This window comes from Curcuma longa, chromosome 4 (assembly GCF_044706935.1).
Source record: "Curcuma longa cultivar G26 ecotype Majalengka, Jawa Barat chromosome 4, ITB_CL_G26_1.1, whole genome shotgun sequence".
Classification (NCBI taxonomy): domain Eukaryota; kingdom Viridiplantae; phylum Streptophyta; class Magnoliopsida; order Zingiberales; family Zingiberaceae; genus Curcuma; species Curcuma longa.
In genome coordinates, this window is record NC_133864.1 from 20,662,307 (window position 1) to 20,680,104 (window position 17,798).

The window sequence follows — 17,798 nt, forward strand, 5'->3', positions numbered from 1 at the left end:
AATCATCTTCAAAATTAATCGATTTAAAAAATTATTTAAATTATAAAAAAAAACTTAGGTCCATTAGTTATTTGGATTTATTTGCTTGACGTGCTTAAACAGCTAGTGACCCACCGAAAAGTTTATTTACTTTCTAAAAGTATATTTATACAAAAACCTTTTTTTTATTCTTCATATTTTAAATTTTTTTTTGTAATTTCTATAAAATAAATTTGTTTACGTTATTTTATTTTATTTTATTTTTTAATAATATTTTTTTTCCTTTTAAAAATATTTTTGTTGCTTTGAAATCCATGCCTCTCTATTTCCACGCGTTTATATAAGCGTGACTTGATCCCTTCGTTTCCTCCTCTCGGACTTCGTCGATACGGCAACCGTCTCCACAACCCGACGCCGATCCGTCTCCCTCCCTTCCCCCTCTCTTCCTCCGTCGCCTCGGTCGCTCGAATTCCGATCTCGATTCGGGTTCACGATCCCGTGGACAGAATTGCTATCAATTGATCCAATCGGCGTCAATCGTTTCATTCCGCCTCCGAGATCCCCTTCGCTTTGCCCTATCGGCTGATCGAGATTTCAGTTTGTTGGATTCTGCTGTGCGATTCAGGTAAATCCATTAGCGGTTTCTGAGATCTGATCTTTTCTGGTATTTGACCTCCTTGATCCTTATCCGGAAGATCGGAACTGCTGCTTCTTTGGGTGCGATTTTGCTTGCGTCCGAATAAAGTTTAGATCTTTCCGGTGTTTTCTCTGAGTGCTGGGACGATTTCGTGGTTGGCCTTGAGTGATTTAGGGTCTCGATGGTGGACTGTCGAAGCTTGATCGAGTTCTGCAGGGCCTTTGAGCAGCACCGGAACATGGCCAACACCCAGGCCTCGTCGGAGCGAGGGGGCGGGCAGTCGAGGAGGAGGAGCAAGTCTTTGAATCCCCTGTCCCATCCCTTCTGCGAACACTCCGCCTTCGCTGCCATCGATTTAGTGCTGCTGGTTCTGGTCCTTGTTGCGCTTGCTGTCCTCGCCCTCCCCTACTTCAAGTTCATCTTCCAGGAATCGTACGAGCTGCTTCCCGTGGCGATCGACGTTATGGGCGATGTTGTGTATCAAGCGCCCATTGCTTATGCTGCTGGACTGATCTTCATGCTTGTCACGGTGATTGTGGCCTGGGAATTCTTCAGTTACCAGGCGCGGAAGTGCGGTAATCCCTACTGCAAAGGTCTGCGAAAGGCGGTAGAATTTGATATCCAGCTTGAGTCAGAGGGGTGCGTCAAATGCTTGCCACGATTTCCAAATGATGCTTTTGGAGTTTGCCCCTTGGACTTGGGACAAGACCACAAGGAACTTGAAGCTGAGCTGAAGAAGATGGCACCACTGAATGGACGCACTGTTCTCATCTTCCGATCCCCATGTGGGTGCCCCTTGGGAAGAATGGAGGTCTGGGGAGCCAAGAGAGCACGAAGGATCAAAAAGTAGGCAGCAATATTTGATAAGTCCTATAGTACTAGATACTTTTTGCCTTTTCCCCCTCTCAACAGCAATAAACAATAAGATAACAACTATAGCATATCAGGTTCATACATAATCATGGTTCACTCTTGTAGATTAAGGCTAGGGTATGCTATGTTACTTTGCACTTCATGTAACCAATAAATAAATATTATTGTTTGCTATTCTGAAATTACTAAAACATTAAAATTACTGAATAATATCTTACAGTTTAGTAATTCTTTTGTTGGCTATACTTTCACTTATATTGTTTCCTTAACATTGCAGTACATCTTCTTCTAGTGGTACTCAGAAACCATGTTGAATGGACTTGTGTGTATACCTACAATGTGCTTACTCTTTAACTGTAGAGATGGATGCTTATTTGTGTTACATGTTGCCAGATTGAATGCATATATTCTGTCTTCCTATTCAGTATATACTAAATGAATACTTGTTTATATAAATACGTTTGCATTTTGTGTTTTCTCTGTATGCTAAGTTGAAATTTACAATGAACACCTTCTCCCATGAGAGATTTCGTAAATTCTGGTGCACTTCCTGTTTGATACATTCTTCATCTGAATTCTGAACTAGAATTCTTGGTCGTATGCCTACACATGACATGCTCGCAGTAGATCTTCTTCTAGTGGTACTAGAAACCATGTTGAATCAACTTGTGTCGTATACCTACAATGTGCTTACTCTTAACTGTTGAGATAGATGCTTATTTGTGTTACATGTTGCCACATTGAATGCATATATTCTGTCTTCCTATTCAGTATATACTAAATGAATACTTGTTTATATAAATATGTTTGCATTTTGTGTTTTCTCTGTATGCTAAGTTGAAATTTACAATGAACACCTTCTCCCATTAGAGATTTCGTAAATTCCAGTGCACTTCCTGTTTGATACATTCTTCATCTGAATTCTGAACTAGAATTCTTGGTCGTAGGCCTACACATGACATGCTTGCAGTAGATCTTCTTCTAGTGGTACTCAGAAACCATGTTGAATTGACTTGTGTGGTATACCTACAATGTGCTTACTCTTAACTGTTGAGATGGATGCTTATTTGTGTTACATGTTGCCAGATTGAATGCATATATTCTGTCTCCTATTTAGTATATACTAAATGAATATTTGTTTATATAAATATGTTTGCATTTTGTGTCTTCTCTGTATGCTAAGTTGAATTTTACAATGAACACCTTCTCCCATGAGAGATTTCATGAATTCCAGTGCACTTCCTGTTTGATACATTCTTCATCTAAATTCTGAACTAGAATTCTTGGTCGTAGGCCTACACATGGCATGCTTGCAGTAGATCTTCTTCTAGTGGTACTCATAAACCATGTTGAATTGACTTGTGTGGTATACCTACAATGTGCATACTCTTAACTGTTGAGATAGATGCTTATTTGTGTTACATGTTGCCGGATTGAATGCAAATATTCTGTCTTTCTATTCAGTATATACTAAATGAATACTTGTTTATATAAATATGTTTGCATTTTGTGTCTTCTCTGTATGCTTAGTTGAAATTTACAATGAACACCTTCTCCCATTAGAGATTTCGTAAATTCCAGTGCACTTCCTGTTTTATACATTCTTCATCTGAATTCTGAACTAGAATTCTTGGTTGTGGGCCTACACATGACATGCTTGCTTCTGTACCCATTTATATGAAAGAATGATGTTCTGGGGCTCTCATCAAGATGTATTAATTTCTTACACAACTCACCTTTCAAATCCTCCCCAGTTCAATAACCCTGTGCACAAATGATTCTGAACTAGTTCATTCTCTTCAGAAGTGTTCAAATTCAGACGGTGTATTTCTGAATAAGGTGCAGGAAGTATAAACTAATTTAAATTCTAGACACGTAATGATTTTCTTAGATCTAATAGTCTTGCAGATGGGGAGAAGTTGCCATCCACATTTTCCTTTTCAATAAAAAGGAAAATTGGTAGCTAGGTCCTCAGAAGTTCTTTCATGTAATGGGAGTTATATGCAGTGTTGGCAACTTGATTTCCCAACCCAATGATTGGAAAACTGGGTGACAAAAAAAGGGAAAAATCCAGACTCCTATTGCACTAACCAAAACATCATCCTCATCTAAGATCAGTATTCTGAAGAACATGTAGTTTATCGATGTCTACTCTATCTTCCTAAAGTCTTGCATTGCATAAATTGGCCTAGCTGCAGTAGCTTCTCAGATCTACTATGAATAGAGCAGAACATCCAATAAGCATCAAGAAGACTGTGAATTCATCACATGAAAAATTCTCCTGTCGTGTGTTAACCAGATACTAGATAGTCATGACTAGCTTGAATTCCTTCAATGGCAAGAAGCATTCTTGTACATTGCATACTGTATTAGTGAGGTAAGAGAGTTTGTTTTGCTTGCTCAGGAAGATACTTGAGTGATTTTTGAAAGAGTTACGAGAAGCATCCATTGCTCTTACAAATTGCAAGAACAATCTGATTGTAGGCTGATGCAAGTATCAATATTCTTCAGTTTGCACATCTTCATGGACAATGCATAACAATTGTATGCCCAACTGGTCAATTTTTACAACAAAAAGCATGCAACTTCTGTTCCTTGAAATTTATTTGAACATTAATATTCTCTTTTGTGAGACGAAGACGAACTGTGTTTTGGAGACTAGAATTTTCTTGTATTCTGAATATCTTGCAGACATATCTGATTGGTACTATCATTATCTATACATGTCTGCTTATCTGTACATTAATAAGTTAGATACTACTCCCTTGGTGCTTATAGACGCCTCGAATAAATTTCTCCACTCTTCTTTATGTGCTTGTGCCATTGTATTACATAATTGTTGATTTAACAACTGATATCTGATTGAGGTTTGTGGATTCATCATATGATTTAAGAATCTTCGTTTCTTGTGAGTCCATATTTTATTTGCAATTTCCCATGTGGTTCATCCCTACATCATCTGGTAGTGCATCATATTATTGAGGTTTGTGCATGTTAGCCTTGTTTTTTTCACATGCTACATCCTTAATTTACTTTTGCATATAGCCATACAACATGGTATTTTTTAAGTATAAATATTATAGTGCATCATATTTTATTTCAAATTACAATTTTTTTCTTCAAATGTTGTCATCTTAGTCAATTCTAGAAAGTAGTTGTTTCAATTCTGGTTTGAAATGCATGCTAATTAATTAGCAAAATTGAAACTTTGAAGAACCAAATTGGAGTTTTGTTGACAAATTTTTAGTGATGTAAAATTTGAGACAATGTTATGTATTGCCTTAGTGATTTTTTAAATTATTTTTTGTTAAAAAACTATGAACAAATTTCCAAAAACTGAATATCTTATATCTACAATCTGTTATTCCAACCAGCTCTTGGTAAAAAAAGGTGCATACAACACAATTTTACAGTCAATTATTCCATCTTCCATAAACAAAACAAGTAGAACAAGGAACACAATGCCATAACAAGAAACCCTGTAAAGCTGAAGCTATACTTTCAAGTCCAGAACAAACTTCAGGATCTATATCCACAAACTCTCAGTTCTCACAATGAGAGTTACTGCTGTCGGAGTTAGACGACGACGACGAGGATGGTGCATTCGAGGATGAGTTCGAACGGCTCTGCGAAGTCGATATCGAGAAGAGTCCATTGAAAGGCCATGGGACAGGAAACCATAGCCCGTTATCTGTAACACTGCCACCGTCAGAATCTCCCCCGTCCTATTTTTTGATTCATCAGCAGGCAGCTGAGACCTACAAACTGGGCACGAGCTGTGGAGCTCCAGCCATGGCGAGATGCAGTCGCTATGGAACTTATGCCTGCACGGCATCTCTTTAGCTTCCATACCGATGTCCAAGTCCTCGAGACAGACCGAACAGCCCGCAGCTTCCTCGATCTTCACCGTGGGCAGGGCTTCTATGGCCTCTTTCTTAGCTGGCGGAGTGCCGTACCTGTTTGGATCATTGTCTGCCAAATGCTGCAACAGGATGTCCAGTCCAGGGCCGATGAAGTAGTCCCCCAACGAGGCGCCGACGCCGCTGTTACTGGATTCCTCCTGGCCTTCGTTTCGGTTTGTGTCCGATGATCGTCGGAGAAGTGTGGCCTGGTTGAAAGGGTTGATGAGAATTAGGTTTTCCCTTTCCCTTGACCTCGGATCATCTTGCAGGCTCTGAAGCAGCCGGATAATGGCAGATCCCCTGCGCCTCCGCCTCACAAAGTTCTCGAACTCGCGATCCAGATTGGGGTCTTCGCCGTGCTCGCCTCCTCTTCTAGACCTCGGCCGCCGATCTGACCCGCCCAGCATCTGTAGCAAGATTGGAGCCCAGAGGGCGAGGGATGGATCGGAATCGGAGTCGGAGTCATTGAGTCGCCTGCTCTCCATCTCTTCCACGAAGCCTTCATCGCAAAGGGGGCACTTCAGTTCTGGTTCCGCGACCGGATTGACTATTCGGTTGCAGGCATGGCACCAGTATCTTCCAGCAGGTCCTTCACTCATCTTGGCACCGATGATGCAAATGAATCGATGGAAAATCCAGTTCTTGGAAGAGCAGATCTGATCAAATGTCAGCTCCAGCGAGTCCGAGACCTGGAAATTGAATGGGGGGAAAAAACAGCAAAATGGTTGAATCCAGGCAACAAGAAGAAACGCACAAACAGAGGCAACAAGAAGTTTCATCAACTGGTCAGATGTTCCAAGAAGAAGAGCCAAAAAAAGAAATCCCTCAGCATCCTGCAATCTAGAACACGTAACAAAATAAGGAAAAGAAAGGGATTACCTTGTCCGTTCTTGGATGGTATTGGACTTGTTCCTTGGGATCCGAGCAAAGAACAAGCAGGAAATTGCTCGGAAGGAACAGCCATGATCTGTGACCTCTTTTTCCCGAAGTGGCTCCATTATTTATGCAGAGATCTTGATTAAATTAATGTTCTTGGATAGTGCTTCATTGTGTTTGTCCAAATTTAATCTCTCTGTTTAGTTTCCCCGGGGAGGTTTTAGTGGCGATGACTCTGCTTGCTATTCTAACCGAGGATTAGAAAAGAATCTGTCTAATTGTAAACGGATCTATCAATAGTTACTTTTGTTTTGATGGGTAATTGGATGGAACAAATCTAAGAAACTTGTTTAAAATCTAATTGAAACATATTGATATGGGAATTGTAATTTGCACATTATTCAATATCTAATTTTTTATTTAACAAGATAGGAAAACAAGCCGAATGTTGTTATCATACAATTTTATGATTACATATTTGAATCGCAAAAACCACTTGTAGAGAGAAAAAAAATAAATTTTATTATGGCAAAAATGCCAAATATTTAAAGTATAAAAATAATAAAATTTATTTTTCATTTTAAAAATACTCTTATTCTAATAAATATAAAAATAATATTTTGTTATATTTTTCATTTTAAAAATACTCTTATTCTAATTATTATTATAATAATTAAGTATCTATTTAATTTTTTAAATCTAATTTCATCAAAAATTACTATAAAACTACTATTATATCAAATTATCCTTTATCAAAATCACTCGGACTTGTATAAATAATTTTAACTCGGTTGGAATGAATTTAATCAACTTAATACTTTCATATAATAATTAATTTCGATCAAATTGAAACAACTTTGCTCTAACATCCTCAATAACAAATTTATTTTCTATGAAGTATAATGGTACATCTGATGTGTATGAACATATTAAAGAAATATATAGCAATCACTTGAGATATGTTGAGTTTTTTCTTGTTGTACAATACCCATAATAATAAGTGGTTATTTATAATAACATACTAACAATCCTCAAGAGGTTGAAAAAAATAAAGCAAGAGAAGTTAGAACAATATAATGGCTCCTTAATCAATTCACAAAATGGATACACTAATCAACATAATTACGATCAGTTCATTTCTGATTCAACATGGTGGAGATTTTGTTTGTTCATTTAGGTTTTTTTTTTCATATATAGATTTGTATGAACACTTGTTCTTACCATTTGGCTCTCGATCACTTGCTATTTCCAAATGCTAAATCGACATAGAAGCAAATTAAATGCTCAAGCAATCCCTCCGTTACTAGAAGATGCGATCCATGACAACAAGAAACGCCATGACGAGCTCTGCGTCCACCACTCCCGGTTGAATCACCAAGCTGAACACATCATCTCCCAGTGTCACTGAGTTGTTCTTCACCTTCTTCCTACTGATCCGTGCCACTTCCTCTCCCTTCCCGTCCTTGATCTTGCAGTTTCTTCTTCTGAAGCAGCCTTCGGTCCTGAAGCTGGCCGTGGAAGACGATGAATCTGCAGTTCTGCCCATGAACACCTCTGCTTGCTCACATCCGTTGAGGATGGACCTCCTCCTCATGGAGAAAACCTGAGTACTTCTGCGAGTACTCATTTCCAGACCATCTACGCATTTGAATCCACTCCATCTGCCATGCATGCTCAGAATCTGCTACGTACATAATTAAGATTTCTAAACTCATAATTCTCGAGCAAGAAACTAATCATTGCAAATTATTACATGTACCTGAGGCTTCAGAGCCATGAGAGCCTTCCCTTCTCCATCCATGAGCAGGAGCGCTCCTGCAAAGCACTTGTGCTTCCTCGAATAGTTGTCGACCCGGAAGGCCAGTCTCCCCTCGCTGTCGTAGATGGAGAACCCATCTGATCCTTGAAACGCCATGCTCGACTTCTTCCACACTGTCCACGCTGACGCATCATCGTTTAATTTGCTCAATGAAGGATGAACCCTGGACATGATCATCAATGGATGGAACAGCAACAAAGTTTATGTTTCGTAGATTTGTAGTCTTCGTTTCTTTGCGATTCGACAAGGTTAAAAGGTTTGAAATCATTGATCATACATTAATTAATTAACGTCGTCTTTCCTGTGAGTACTCTTGTTTAGAAAAATGCTATGAAGAATGTGATTCTAATAGGCTGTTTTATTTTACTCACCGAAAGAGAATACCACGCAACTTGTTATTATAATAGATAATGCCTTAATTTCTATTGATATTCAGTGCACGATGTGAAGAAAAGCACAATGATGTCAAATTTTAGGAAGATCTTGAATGGACAGAAGGTGGGGCCCGTCGAATTTGCATGCATCACGAGCTTTGCTGGTCTCCATGGAAGTAGAGGCAACTTGCAAAAGGACAGACAAGACAGGATGCACCTCGTTGTCTTAGATATGCCATCTCTTTTAGATGCTTCTGAAATATTTTAGTTTAAGTGTTTGATAACAGCTAGGTCTTTCTGATTAGAATCTTGTCTCGTGGCCTATCAATTTCAGAGTCATGCTGTTTGAGCCTTTTATGTTATGTCATTAGTGATCATATATAGATTGGCAAATATAAGGTTTTCTTTGAATTGGTTAGAAGAAAATATAATCTGATGTGGCAGATCCCGAGTAGTCTTACATGACAGCGAAAGTCAAGAAGCCGATCGATGTGGTGAGTCGAAGAGTCAATAGTCAACCTTTGGTGGATTGACTCGGCTCTTATCTTGACCACTCCGATCTCGATCATCTTAGCCACTCAGCTATCTCTTGGCCATCTCAACAAACTCGGTCACTCGATCCTTATCTCGATCGGCCACGCACTCTGATCTCAGTCATCTCAGCCACTCAACCTATCTCTCGACCATCTCGACAAGCTTGGTTACTCAACCCTTGTCTCGTCACTCCGACTTCGATCATCTCGGCCACTCGGCCTATCTCTTGGTCATCTCGACAAGCTCGGTCACTCGACCCTTGTCGCGGCCACTCCGACCTTGATCATTTTAGTCACTCGGCCCTTGTTTCGGCCGTTCCGACCTCGACCTGGTCTTTCTCCCTCTCGGTCATTCCCATCCCATAAGATGTCAAAAGCTCCCAAGCATGCGAACCTTGTCAAAGGATCAATGCGGTTACGAGGTTGTCAGACCTTGTCCCTTAGATCTCCTTGTGTCTACGCCTATGATCAAAAGGTAAGAATAATCAGCAATGTCAAGTCATCGGATGGTTACGAGGTTTACAGATTTGGTCCCCTAGATGCCACATGTCGAAGCCATTTTGATAGTGATTCTCAGAGCTTGCCTCTTCAATTACAACAGGGGTCTGCCCCCGGTACTGACGTGAATATTCCTTCCCGTGAGTATATATTTCCTCCTACAGGTATGAAACCTCTCTCTCGACTTCCAGCTACTTCATACACATCTCCTTCCTCTTCCTTGATTGACTTGAGCGTCAGAGTGGCTTGCCAGGAATTCCCGACACCCTATTAATCCATTTGCTCAACTTTTTTCAGGTCCCTTCGTTGGCGGAAGTGACATGACAGATTATTAACTGATGGATTAACCGTCCACGACATCCGGGCAGTTGGAACATAACCTTTACCCATATATATATACATATGACACTACCTAGTCAATAATAATAATTCATAATTAATAAACTTTTATTTGTTCTGAATTGGGTTCAGTAGTTCATCCGTGTGAAAAGAATTAATCCAAGGGAGTTGTTTAGGATTTGGCCCTTCAAATGGACGACCTGCTGATGCAATTCAATAATCCAATTCATGCCATTCTTTTCCACTTATTAAATACGGCGCCAAGGAATTGTTCTTTTGTTTGTTTGTTTTTCTTTTTTCTTCTTTCCAAAACAAAAGTAAAAAAAATCATTTACGTTTGCTAATTTGACAACGTCCTGAAAAATCATCGCTGACTTACCGCTAAGACTGAATTAGTCAGAGCAGCAGACGTGTGATATCAGAAAGTGTCGTGCCTTGAGTAAGCATTTTCTGAGGTTCATGCTGTCTGTCAATGGCTATCAATGACTGTTTCTCAGTTTCTACATGGACCTGCCTCCTTGTAGCAGATCCGCCCGGAATTGGACTTCGCCCACTGTATTGAGAAGGCGCCGGGCGCCCACCTTCTCACTCTGACACCGTCGGCTGGATCTCGTCCAATCGCCCGATTCGATGCGCACGATCCAAGACGAACAGATCCGTCGGTCTTAAACGCCGACGAAGCGGTAACATTCATGGAAAACACCCGATGGTTTACATAATCTCTCATAAAGTAAGAGGGCTTTAAGAGGAAGAACACAGAAAAATGATGGGCGTTGCTTTAGGAATATTAAATAGTACTGGGGTTTATTTGTGTTTTTAGTCGGCTGTCTTCTCACGTGAAATATATATTTTCTTCTAATTTTTCTTTCGTCCTTTTTCTCTCCTCGTCGTATCTTCTCTCCCTCGAGTTTCCATTCGGTTGTTTCGGAGAAATTTTAGGGGGTTTTCAGAGTCCCATCCCGCTTGGTTCGGTCGCGATCTTTGGAATCCAGTCCACAGCTGGCAAGAGTGAAGTTTCCTCCGGATTCAGCGAGATTTAGGACTTTCTTTGGGGAATTTTATCTTCTTCTTCTTCTGTTGCGGTTTTGGTTTCGGGTCTGGACTTGTTGGTTCTTCAATTGATTGGCATTGGAAAAAAGGTGGAATTTTTTTATTGATAGCTGGGTTTCTTTTGGGCTTCAGTGTTGCAAAGGTTTGAAAAGGAATTGTTGATTGCTTGAGGGGTTGTAGTAGTTCTTGAAGCTATACTGCTATTTCACTTAAAAGGATAAGCGAAGAGAGGCATTGTTCGAGTCCGAGTCGATCTTTGCTTTGTGGTGGTTTCTGTTCATCTTGCTTCAGGTATTTGGGGCAAATTTTAGCTTTTGAGCTTGCTTTTTACTCTTTATGATCCATAACAATGTGGCAAGTGTTTGAACCCTATTGTTATCTGAAAGTTGGGACCTTTCCAATTGAAAGGTCATATCTTCTGGTTAACCGCAATTATATTGCTCTCTGACTTCATAAAGATTTCTTCTTGCTTGTTCTTCTGCATTGCCTCCGCTTAGTCCTAGAAGACAATTTAGCAGGAAAACATATGTTATAGTGTCTGTTTACCAGTGTTTCATCCTCGTCTCTTACATATTGGTGAGGAATCTCAAGACTAACAAGAACCTGCATTGGAATTTAGCTTTGAAGATCTTGTCCATGAAGCTCTTAGGGTCAGTTGAGAGTATTCACCACTTAATGATTCTCCTTGGACTCAATGTATTGCTGTTTGCGTACCAGTATAAGGCCCAAGCACCAGGTGCATCTGCTGCGAGTTCATTGAATACACTTCTTCAGGATTATGCTTACCGTGCTCTGGTTCGCCCCATCACTGGAGTTACCTACAATGGTACTGTCCCTACGAATCTCACTGGTATCAGGATTGCAGCAGTAAGACTCAGGAGCGGGAGTTTGAGAAGGAAAGGTATAAGCTATAAGGAATTTCAGATCCCATCTGGGGTCATTGTGCAGCCCTATGTGGAAAGGCTGGTATTGGTGTATCACAATCTGGGTAACTGGTCACATTTCTACTACCCTCTTCCTGGTTATACCTATTTGACTCCTGTTCTTGGGCTACTTGCTTATGACGCAACAAATTTGGCTGCCATAAATTTGCCAGAACTAAGGATTCTGGTTTCAGGGTTATTGATCTCTATCAATTTCACAAGAGTAACTCCTGTTCGCAGTGGTGCCATAGCTAGATGTGTGTGGTTTGATGTAAATGGCTCATCTAATTTACAGGAATTGGTGTCAAGCAATACTTGTTCAACATACGGCTCAGGCCACTTCTCCATTGTGGTCAACTCAGTGAGTAGAGATAGCTCCTTCAGCAGCACCTAGTTTACCTCCGGGGCCAGTGCCAGTGCCAGTGCCTAGCACTGGTGGTTCAAAGATCAGCAATTCTCAGGCATGGAGAATTGTTGGGGGTGTCATTGGTGGTCTTGTGGCTCTAGTTGTCGTAATGCTACTTGTTTATTGTATACACCGCACTAGAAAGAAAAAGAAGATGGCACAGTTGGAGCAGCATGCAGATGCAGGAGTACCTCTGCAAACAGCAAGGGTTGGAAATACACCGATTCCTGCAGCTTCAGGGACTCGGACACAGCCATTCCTCGAGAATGAACTTGTCGCTTAGATGCTATTGCTTTTGCCAATTAAGGGATCACTTCAAGGATGGAACATCAGGACTAGCTGGAGACTGTCTCTTCAGGTGTTTCATATGTAAAAAACCAGCAGGCCACCATTTGCTATATTCCACATTGTCTTGCATTGGTTGAGATGGGTTAAACTCTCATCATATCTTTGCGGTATCCATTCTTTTTTGTAAAGTTGTTTGTGTTCAAATGGTTCCAGTATCTTGTTGGTTGAAATGCCTTATTGCATTTGTTGCAACTGGAGATTTTTCTATTATTTATTTGTTGGTTGTCATGCTTAGAGAAATCTTGCTAATAAAGCTGAGTTATGATTTGTTTCATGTTGCATTGTCCCATTCAAATAGATATGCTTTTATTCTTGACAAATCTCTGCTCATCAAGCTAGCAAAATTTCTTGATAAGATTGTGTTCTTCATTAGTTCATCATGCTATCAGTTTCTGATGTTGCCAAATGCTCATAGCTCGTCTGCATGTCTGACTTAACTATTTGCAGTGTATGCCAATCTTATTTAGAAAAGTTCCTTTAGGAATGTGTTTTAAAAAAGAGATAAAATTATAGTTTTATGATAGTGATAAATTAAAAGTTAAAATGGTATAAATTAATCTTTTCAGTACATTTGCTCAAACTTTTCATTCTATTCCTTCTACTTTCACTTCTGAGTGATTCTGATGAAGCAGTTTATGATACTAATTTCAAGGCATGCTTTTACTTCTTTTTCTTTTCATTTGTTTTAGTGAAGCGAAACAGAAGAACTCCTGATTCTTGACTACTGACGAGATTCATCATGTTCTTTTTACCCTTTTCCTAAGCTATTACTTCTGATAGATTATCTTCTCAACACTTTGATTGCTTCCCCATTCTTCCACCATTTGCTATTGCCAACTTAAGTTCTGATGAACAAGCACTTTTTAGAATGATGAGAAGCTTATGATATATGATTGTTCCGGTTGGATACCGCGGATGATCAAGCCATCAATCAATGAACAATCCGATGTGGGCAACTTCCTGGCGGAGCTCGAAGGAGAGGATGATAAGGATCTGAAATGCACTTCAACAGAAGGTGAAAATGGTGTCAGGGAGTCCCGGCAGACCACTTCGACGCTTAAGTTAATTTTCCGTGGAAGAAAAAATGAAAATGTCAAAGAAGAAGAAGAAGTTCAGAAAATTGAACCAGCCAGCGGAGAAGAAGAAACCCTCTAGAAAATCTTTGTTAGAATTTATATAGCCGTTGAGATAGCATTCCCACGTCAACTAGGGAAACATCATTATGGAAGTGTAATTTGATGGATATTAATCGTTTCCGTTTCTTTTTGACATTATGTGCAGAAAAGAAGGTATTCAAGAGAATCAGATCTGACAACTTCATAACTGCTCTTTTATTCTTATGCTGCTACGTGTCTCAAGAATATTCGCAGCCTGTTCATGGACCCGCAAAAGACAAAGATTCATACTTAGGATATGGAATGAGTCTGAAGGTGTGTGAAATTGGGACTCGAGGCTGAGATGACATCTGAGGCCAAGATGATCAAGGTGTTGAGATACTGAGGTGAGGTGCCGAGATGATCGAGATAATATTAATGTTTCCCTATTGTCTTATCCTAATTAACTCACTCTTGGACTTCCACTTTAACAATCGACACAGATCATGAGATGCTCCAAAGGCCTCATCAGATTAATTACTTTAATTGTGAGTTGCTGATATGTGGAATTAAATCCCTTTGCTTAATTAAGTGACCAATTAACTAATAATACAATATTTAGTTAAATGACTAGTGGAGAGAAAAGAAGTTACCTGTCCAGACTTTTGCTTTTAGCAAAAGCTTCTTTAGTCCTTATCAACTAAATCATCTCCCACAAAGAAGTGTTTGCACAAGGCTGAGACAATGAACCTGTGTTTTTTTTAAAAAGTATTTTAACATCTCTAATAATTGGAGAATTTTTTTCTTTTTTTAATCATTTCGCGTGGTTATAAATCTCGTTGATTCCTCCTTTGGTTAATAGAAAGGTGGATAATGAAGTGTGCCGATCGATGAGCAATGAAACAATTAATAGCTCACTTAGGAAGGCCAACATGAAGGCAGCGACATTGGAGGAGTTGGCCGAAGGGTAGAAGAAGGCCACTCTGCTGTTGTCGCTGCTGAAGGACGTGCTGTCGTCACCGGAGAATCAATCGGCGGCGGAGTTGCTGGTGGACGTTGTCGGTTGCTTCGCTAAGGCTCTATCTTTATTGGAGCTGGAGAGGGTGGAGGCCGATGAGCCGCCGCACTCTGTTCCCGCTGCAAACTCCCGGCCACGCTCCGGCGAACAGAGAAGCGATCGAGATTGGAATGGATGAAGGGAAAGATCCGTACTCCTCGAAATATCAATTATCGAGGAAGGTACGCATGCAGATAGATGTGCTCTAGTTTTTAATATCATATTAGTTCATAATCTTATTTATTAAATGTCTTTGTTTCTTTCTTTTTATGATAATTTATGAAAGGACATAAGTAAATTTAAAAAATTCTTGGATGATAAAAAAAACACCTGATTTATAATGATCTTCTCGTTTTACCTCCTGTCAATGTTAATTTTTTAAAGATGAATTTTCAAATTATATCATATTTAAAAAATTAAATATAAAAATTATTTATATAATTTGAATGTATGTAACTTCAACCTCTATCTTCTTCTCTCTTTCTCCACTTGTGAAAATTAAATCACCCTTCCTCTCACTTATTGATTTATATAATTTAAATTTATTTTTATTTAATTATTAAAATCAAAATTAAGATTTGAGATCAAATCTATATTCTCCAAACTCTACTCTTTTATGTGATTACAAATTCATAAAAATTTAAATAGTCTAGGTCTATCAATAAATTTTGGTCAAAATTCACTAATCGACCTATAGAGCTTTGATTGCAGCCATTTCAAATCCTATGAGTTTTTAAAGTGCAAAGAGTTTAAATATGTCATGTTTTACTATTTTCTAACTTCCCTAGTAGCCAAGGAGAAAAAATATTCAACTAGAACGCTTGGAAAAGTTAGCATAATGTTAGAGCACCTCTCGAGAGCTCAAAATTGGTATAATGTGAGCTCTCTAGGTCTACCTTTGAACTCCTTGCAACCTTAGAAACCCACATGACTTGAAATTGGTATAATGTGAGCTCTCTAGGTCTATCAATGGGTTTTGACTGAAATCCACTAATGGACCTACATTATTTGAATTTATATAAACTTGCACACATCCGGTATAGTTAAATAAGAGGAAGGTAAATATGATGTCAAACATTGATTCTAATCAAAGAACATTGTAGGCATGGTGTGGAGAGACCAAATCCAAATTAGACATGATATAAGAGCAGACCAAGACCAAGTTGAATCTGGTCTCCCAACATTAGGCCCTGATCCACATGCACTACCCCTTGTATATTTCACACTCTCAATAGTGACAATTTGAATTATTCTCCTCTGATCATTCTTTATTCTCTTTACTTCTTTCTCGTAAAAAGAAAAACTCTCATGTGCCAAACTTGAGTCTGATCCACATAACCTCACCTCCATTATTAATCAACCTCGACACCTAGGATTAGCAAGGTCAACCTTCCCCCCTTTTGTATCTTACACTAATCTTACGTGTTGACTTCACCATAAGCAAGATGACACTAACAAAAATAAATTAAACGTACTGCTAATGACTCGATATTTCCACCTTGATAATGTACCAAGGGAAAATGGAGACAAAACAAACAGCTTATATTAAAGGAAAGAAACAGAGCCTATTTATAGGCTTTTATCGAAGAGTATTTCAACCCCTATCTCCTAATTAATAGGATCTAAAAAAATCAATAAACTAAAAACTTGGAGAAACTATGACGTGGATAAAATTACTGACTACAACTTCCAATAGATAAAACTTTTAAATCTTATCACCCTCCCTTAAACTAAATGTTTGAAAAACATTCAGTTTAAGAATTATCAAATGAGCATACTCCAATCAGCCTCCTTAGCCTTTGAAATATAGATAACTTCAATGGCTTGGTCATAATATCAACAATTTGATCTTCACTTGTGCAGAAGTAAAACTCAATTACTCCATCCTTCGTCAAGTCCCTTAAAAAATGAAACCTGACATCTATGTGCTTGCTTCTTCCATGCATGACAGGATTTTTAGAGAGTTTAATAGCTGAGCTATTATCACAATAAATTTTAACAGCACCTTCTTGCTTGAAATATAACTCTTCAAGTATTTTCTTTAGCCAAATTGCTTGAGAAGCACAAACTGTTGCAGCTACAAATTCTGCTTCTGTTGTGGATAAAGTCACAATTGGTTGCTTCTTTGAACACCATGAAATAGCTGCTGAACTCATCATGAAAACATATCCCGAGGTACTTTTTCTATCATCGAGATCACCTGCATAATCACTGTCAGTAAAACCAATTAAATCTGATTTTTCATTTTTCTTGTAGAACAAACCATATTCAATGGTTCCTTTCAAGTATCTAAAAATTCTCTTGGCGGCTTGAAGATGTATCTCCTTTGGACATTCCATGTATCTGCTGATAAGACTTACAGCATGCATAATATCAGGTCTTGTAGCTGTTAAATACATCAAACTCCCAACAATTTGCTTATAAATTGTGCTGTCAACCTTCCTTCCTTCAGGATTTCGAACAAGCTTCAATCTTGCTTCAGCAGGAGTGTTAACAGAGTTGCAATTTTCCATTTGAAACCTGTCCAGAATTTCTTGAGCATACTTCTTTTGTGAAATAAAAATTCCAGCTGCTGATTGAACTATTCTAATGCCCAAAAAATAATGCATCTTTCCAAGATCAGACATATCAAATTCAAGCATCATAGATTTTTTAAATTTTGTAATCATGACACTATCATTTCCTGTAAAAATAAGATCATCCACATATAAGCAGACTATAAGCATTTTTCTTCCATCTTCAATCTTTGTAAAAAGTGTATGCTCATATGGACATTTTTTAAACCCCTCCTCTGAAAAATATGCATCTATGCGACTATACCAAGCACGTGGAGCTTGTTTCAGTCCATATAATGCCTTTTTGAGTCTATAAACTTTATTTTCACATCCATATTTTATATAACCAGGTGGTTGATCAATAAATATCTTTTCTTGAAGATCACCATGCAAGAATGCTGATTTAACATCCAATTGGAAGATAGGCCAAGATTGTTGTGCTGCCAATGCTATCACCAATCTAATTGTGTCAAGTCTTGCAACTAGTGCAAAAACTTCTTTGTAATCAACACCAAATTCTTGCTTGTAGCCTTTT

General features: G+C 38.8%; 2 protein-coding genes and 3 pseudogenes across 2 annotated transcripts in view; 2 read left to right on the plus strand and 3 right to left on the minus strand.

Moving 5' to 3' along the window:
- LOC141826522 (E3 ubiquitin-protein ligase SIRP1-like) overlaps positions 1-6,371 on the minus strand; it is a 9,589-nt pseudogene extending 3,218 nt beyond the window's left edge.
- The window catches only part of LOC141827256 (uncharacterized), an 8,812-nt gene extending 555 nt beyond the window's left edge, over positions 1-8,257 (minus strand). Inside the window, exons 1-5 of the mRNA XM_074714483.1 lie at positions 8,027-8,257; positions 7,572-7,948; positions 6,271-6,383; positions 1,007-1,201; positions 653-960 (exon numbers count right to left, since the gene is read on the minus strand). Coding sequence (XP_074570584.1) covers positions 653-960; positions 1,007-1,201; positions 6,271-6,383; positions 7,572-7,948; positions 8,027-8,257 — 1,224 coding nt within the window. The remainder of the gene's footprint in view (positions 1-652; positions 961-1,006; positions 1,202-6,270; positions 6,384-7,571; positions 7,949-8,026) is intronic.
- LOC141826523 (uncharacterized) lies at positions 367-1,635 on the plus strand. Its single transcript, XM_074713775.1, has 2 exons — positions 367-604; positions 675-1,635. The coding sequence occupies exon 2, from the start codon at positions 798-800 to the stop codon at positions 1,464-1,466; it is 669 nt and encodes a 222-aa protein (XP_074569876.1). The 5' UTR covers positions 367-604; positions 675-797; the 3' UTR covers positions 1,467-1,635.
- On the minus strand, positions 4,901-6,246 carry LOC141826521 (E3 ubiquitin-protein ligase SIRP1-like; annotated as a pseudogene).
- A 2,539-nt stretch (positions 8,258-10,796) lies between the features above and the next one.
- LOC141828269 (uncharacterized) lies at positions 10,797-12,810 on the plus strand (annotated as a pseudogene).
- The last annotated feature ends 4,988 nt before the right edge of the window (positions 12,811-17,798 follow it).

Bases quoted from the DNA above. Each gene is read 5' to 3' on its own strand.
- LOC141826523 (XM_074713775.1), top strand. From the start codon at position 798: ATGGTGGACTGTCGAAGCTTGATCGAGTTCTGCAGGGCCTTTGAGCAG.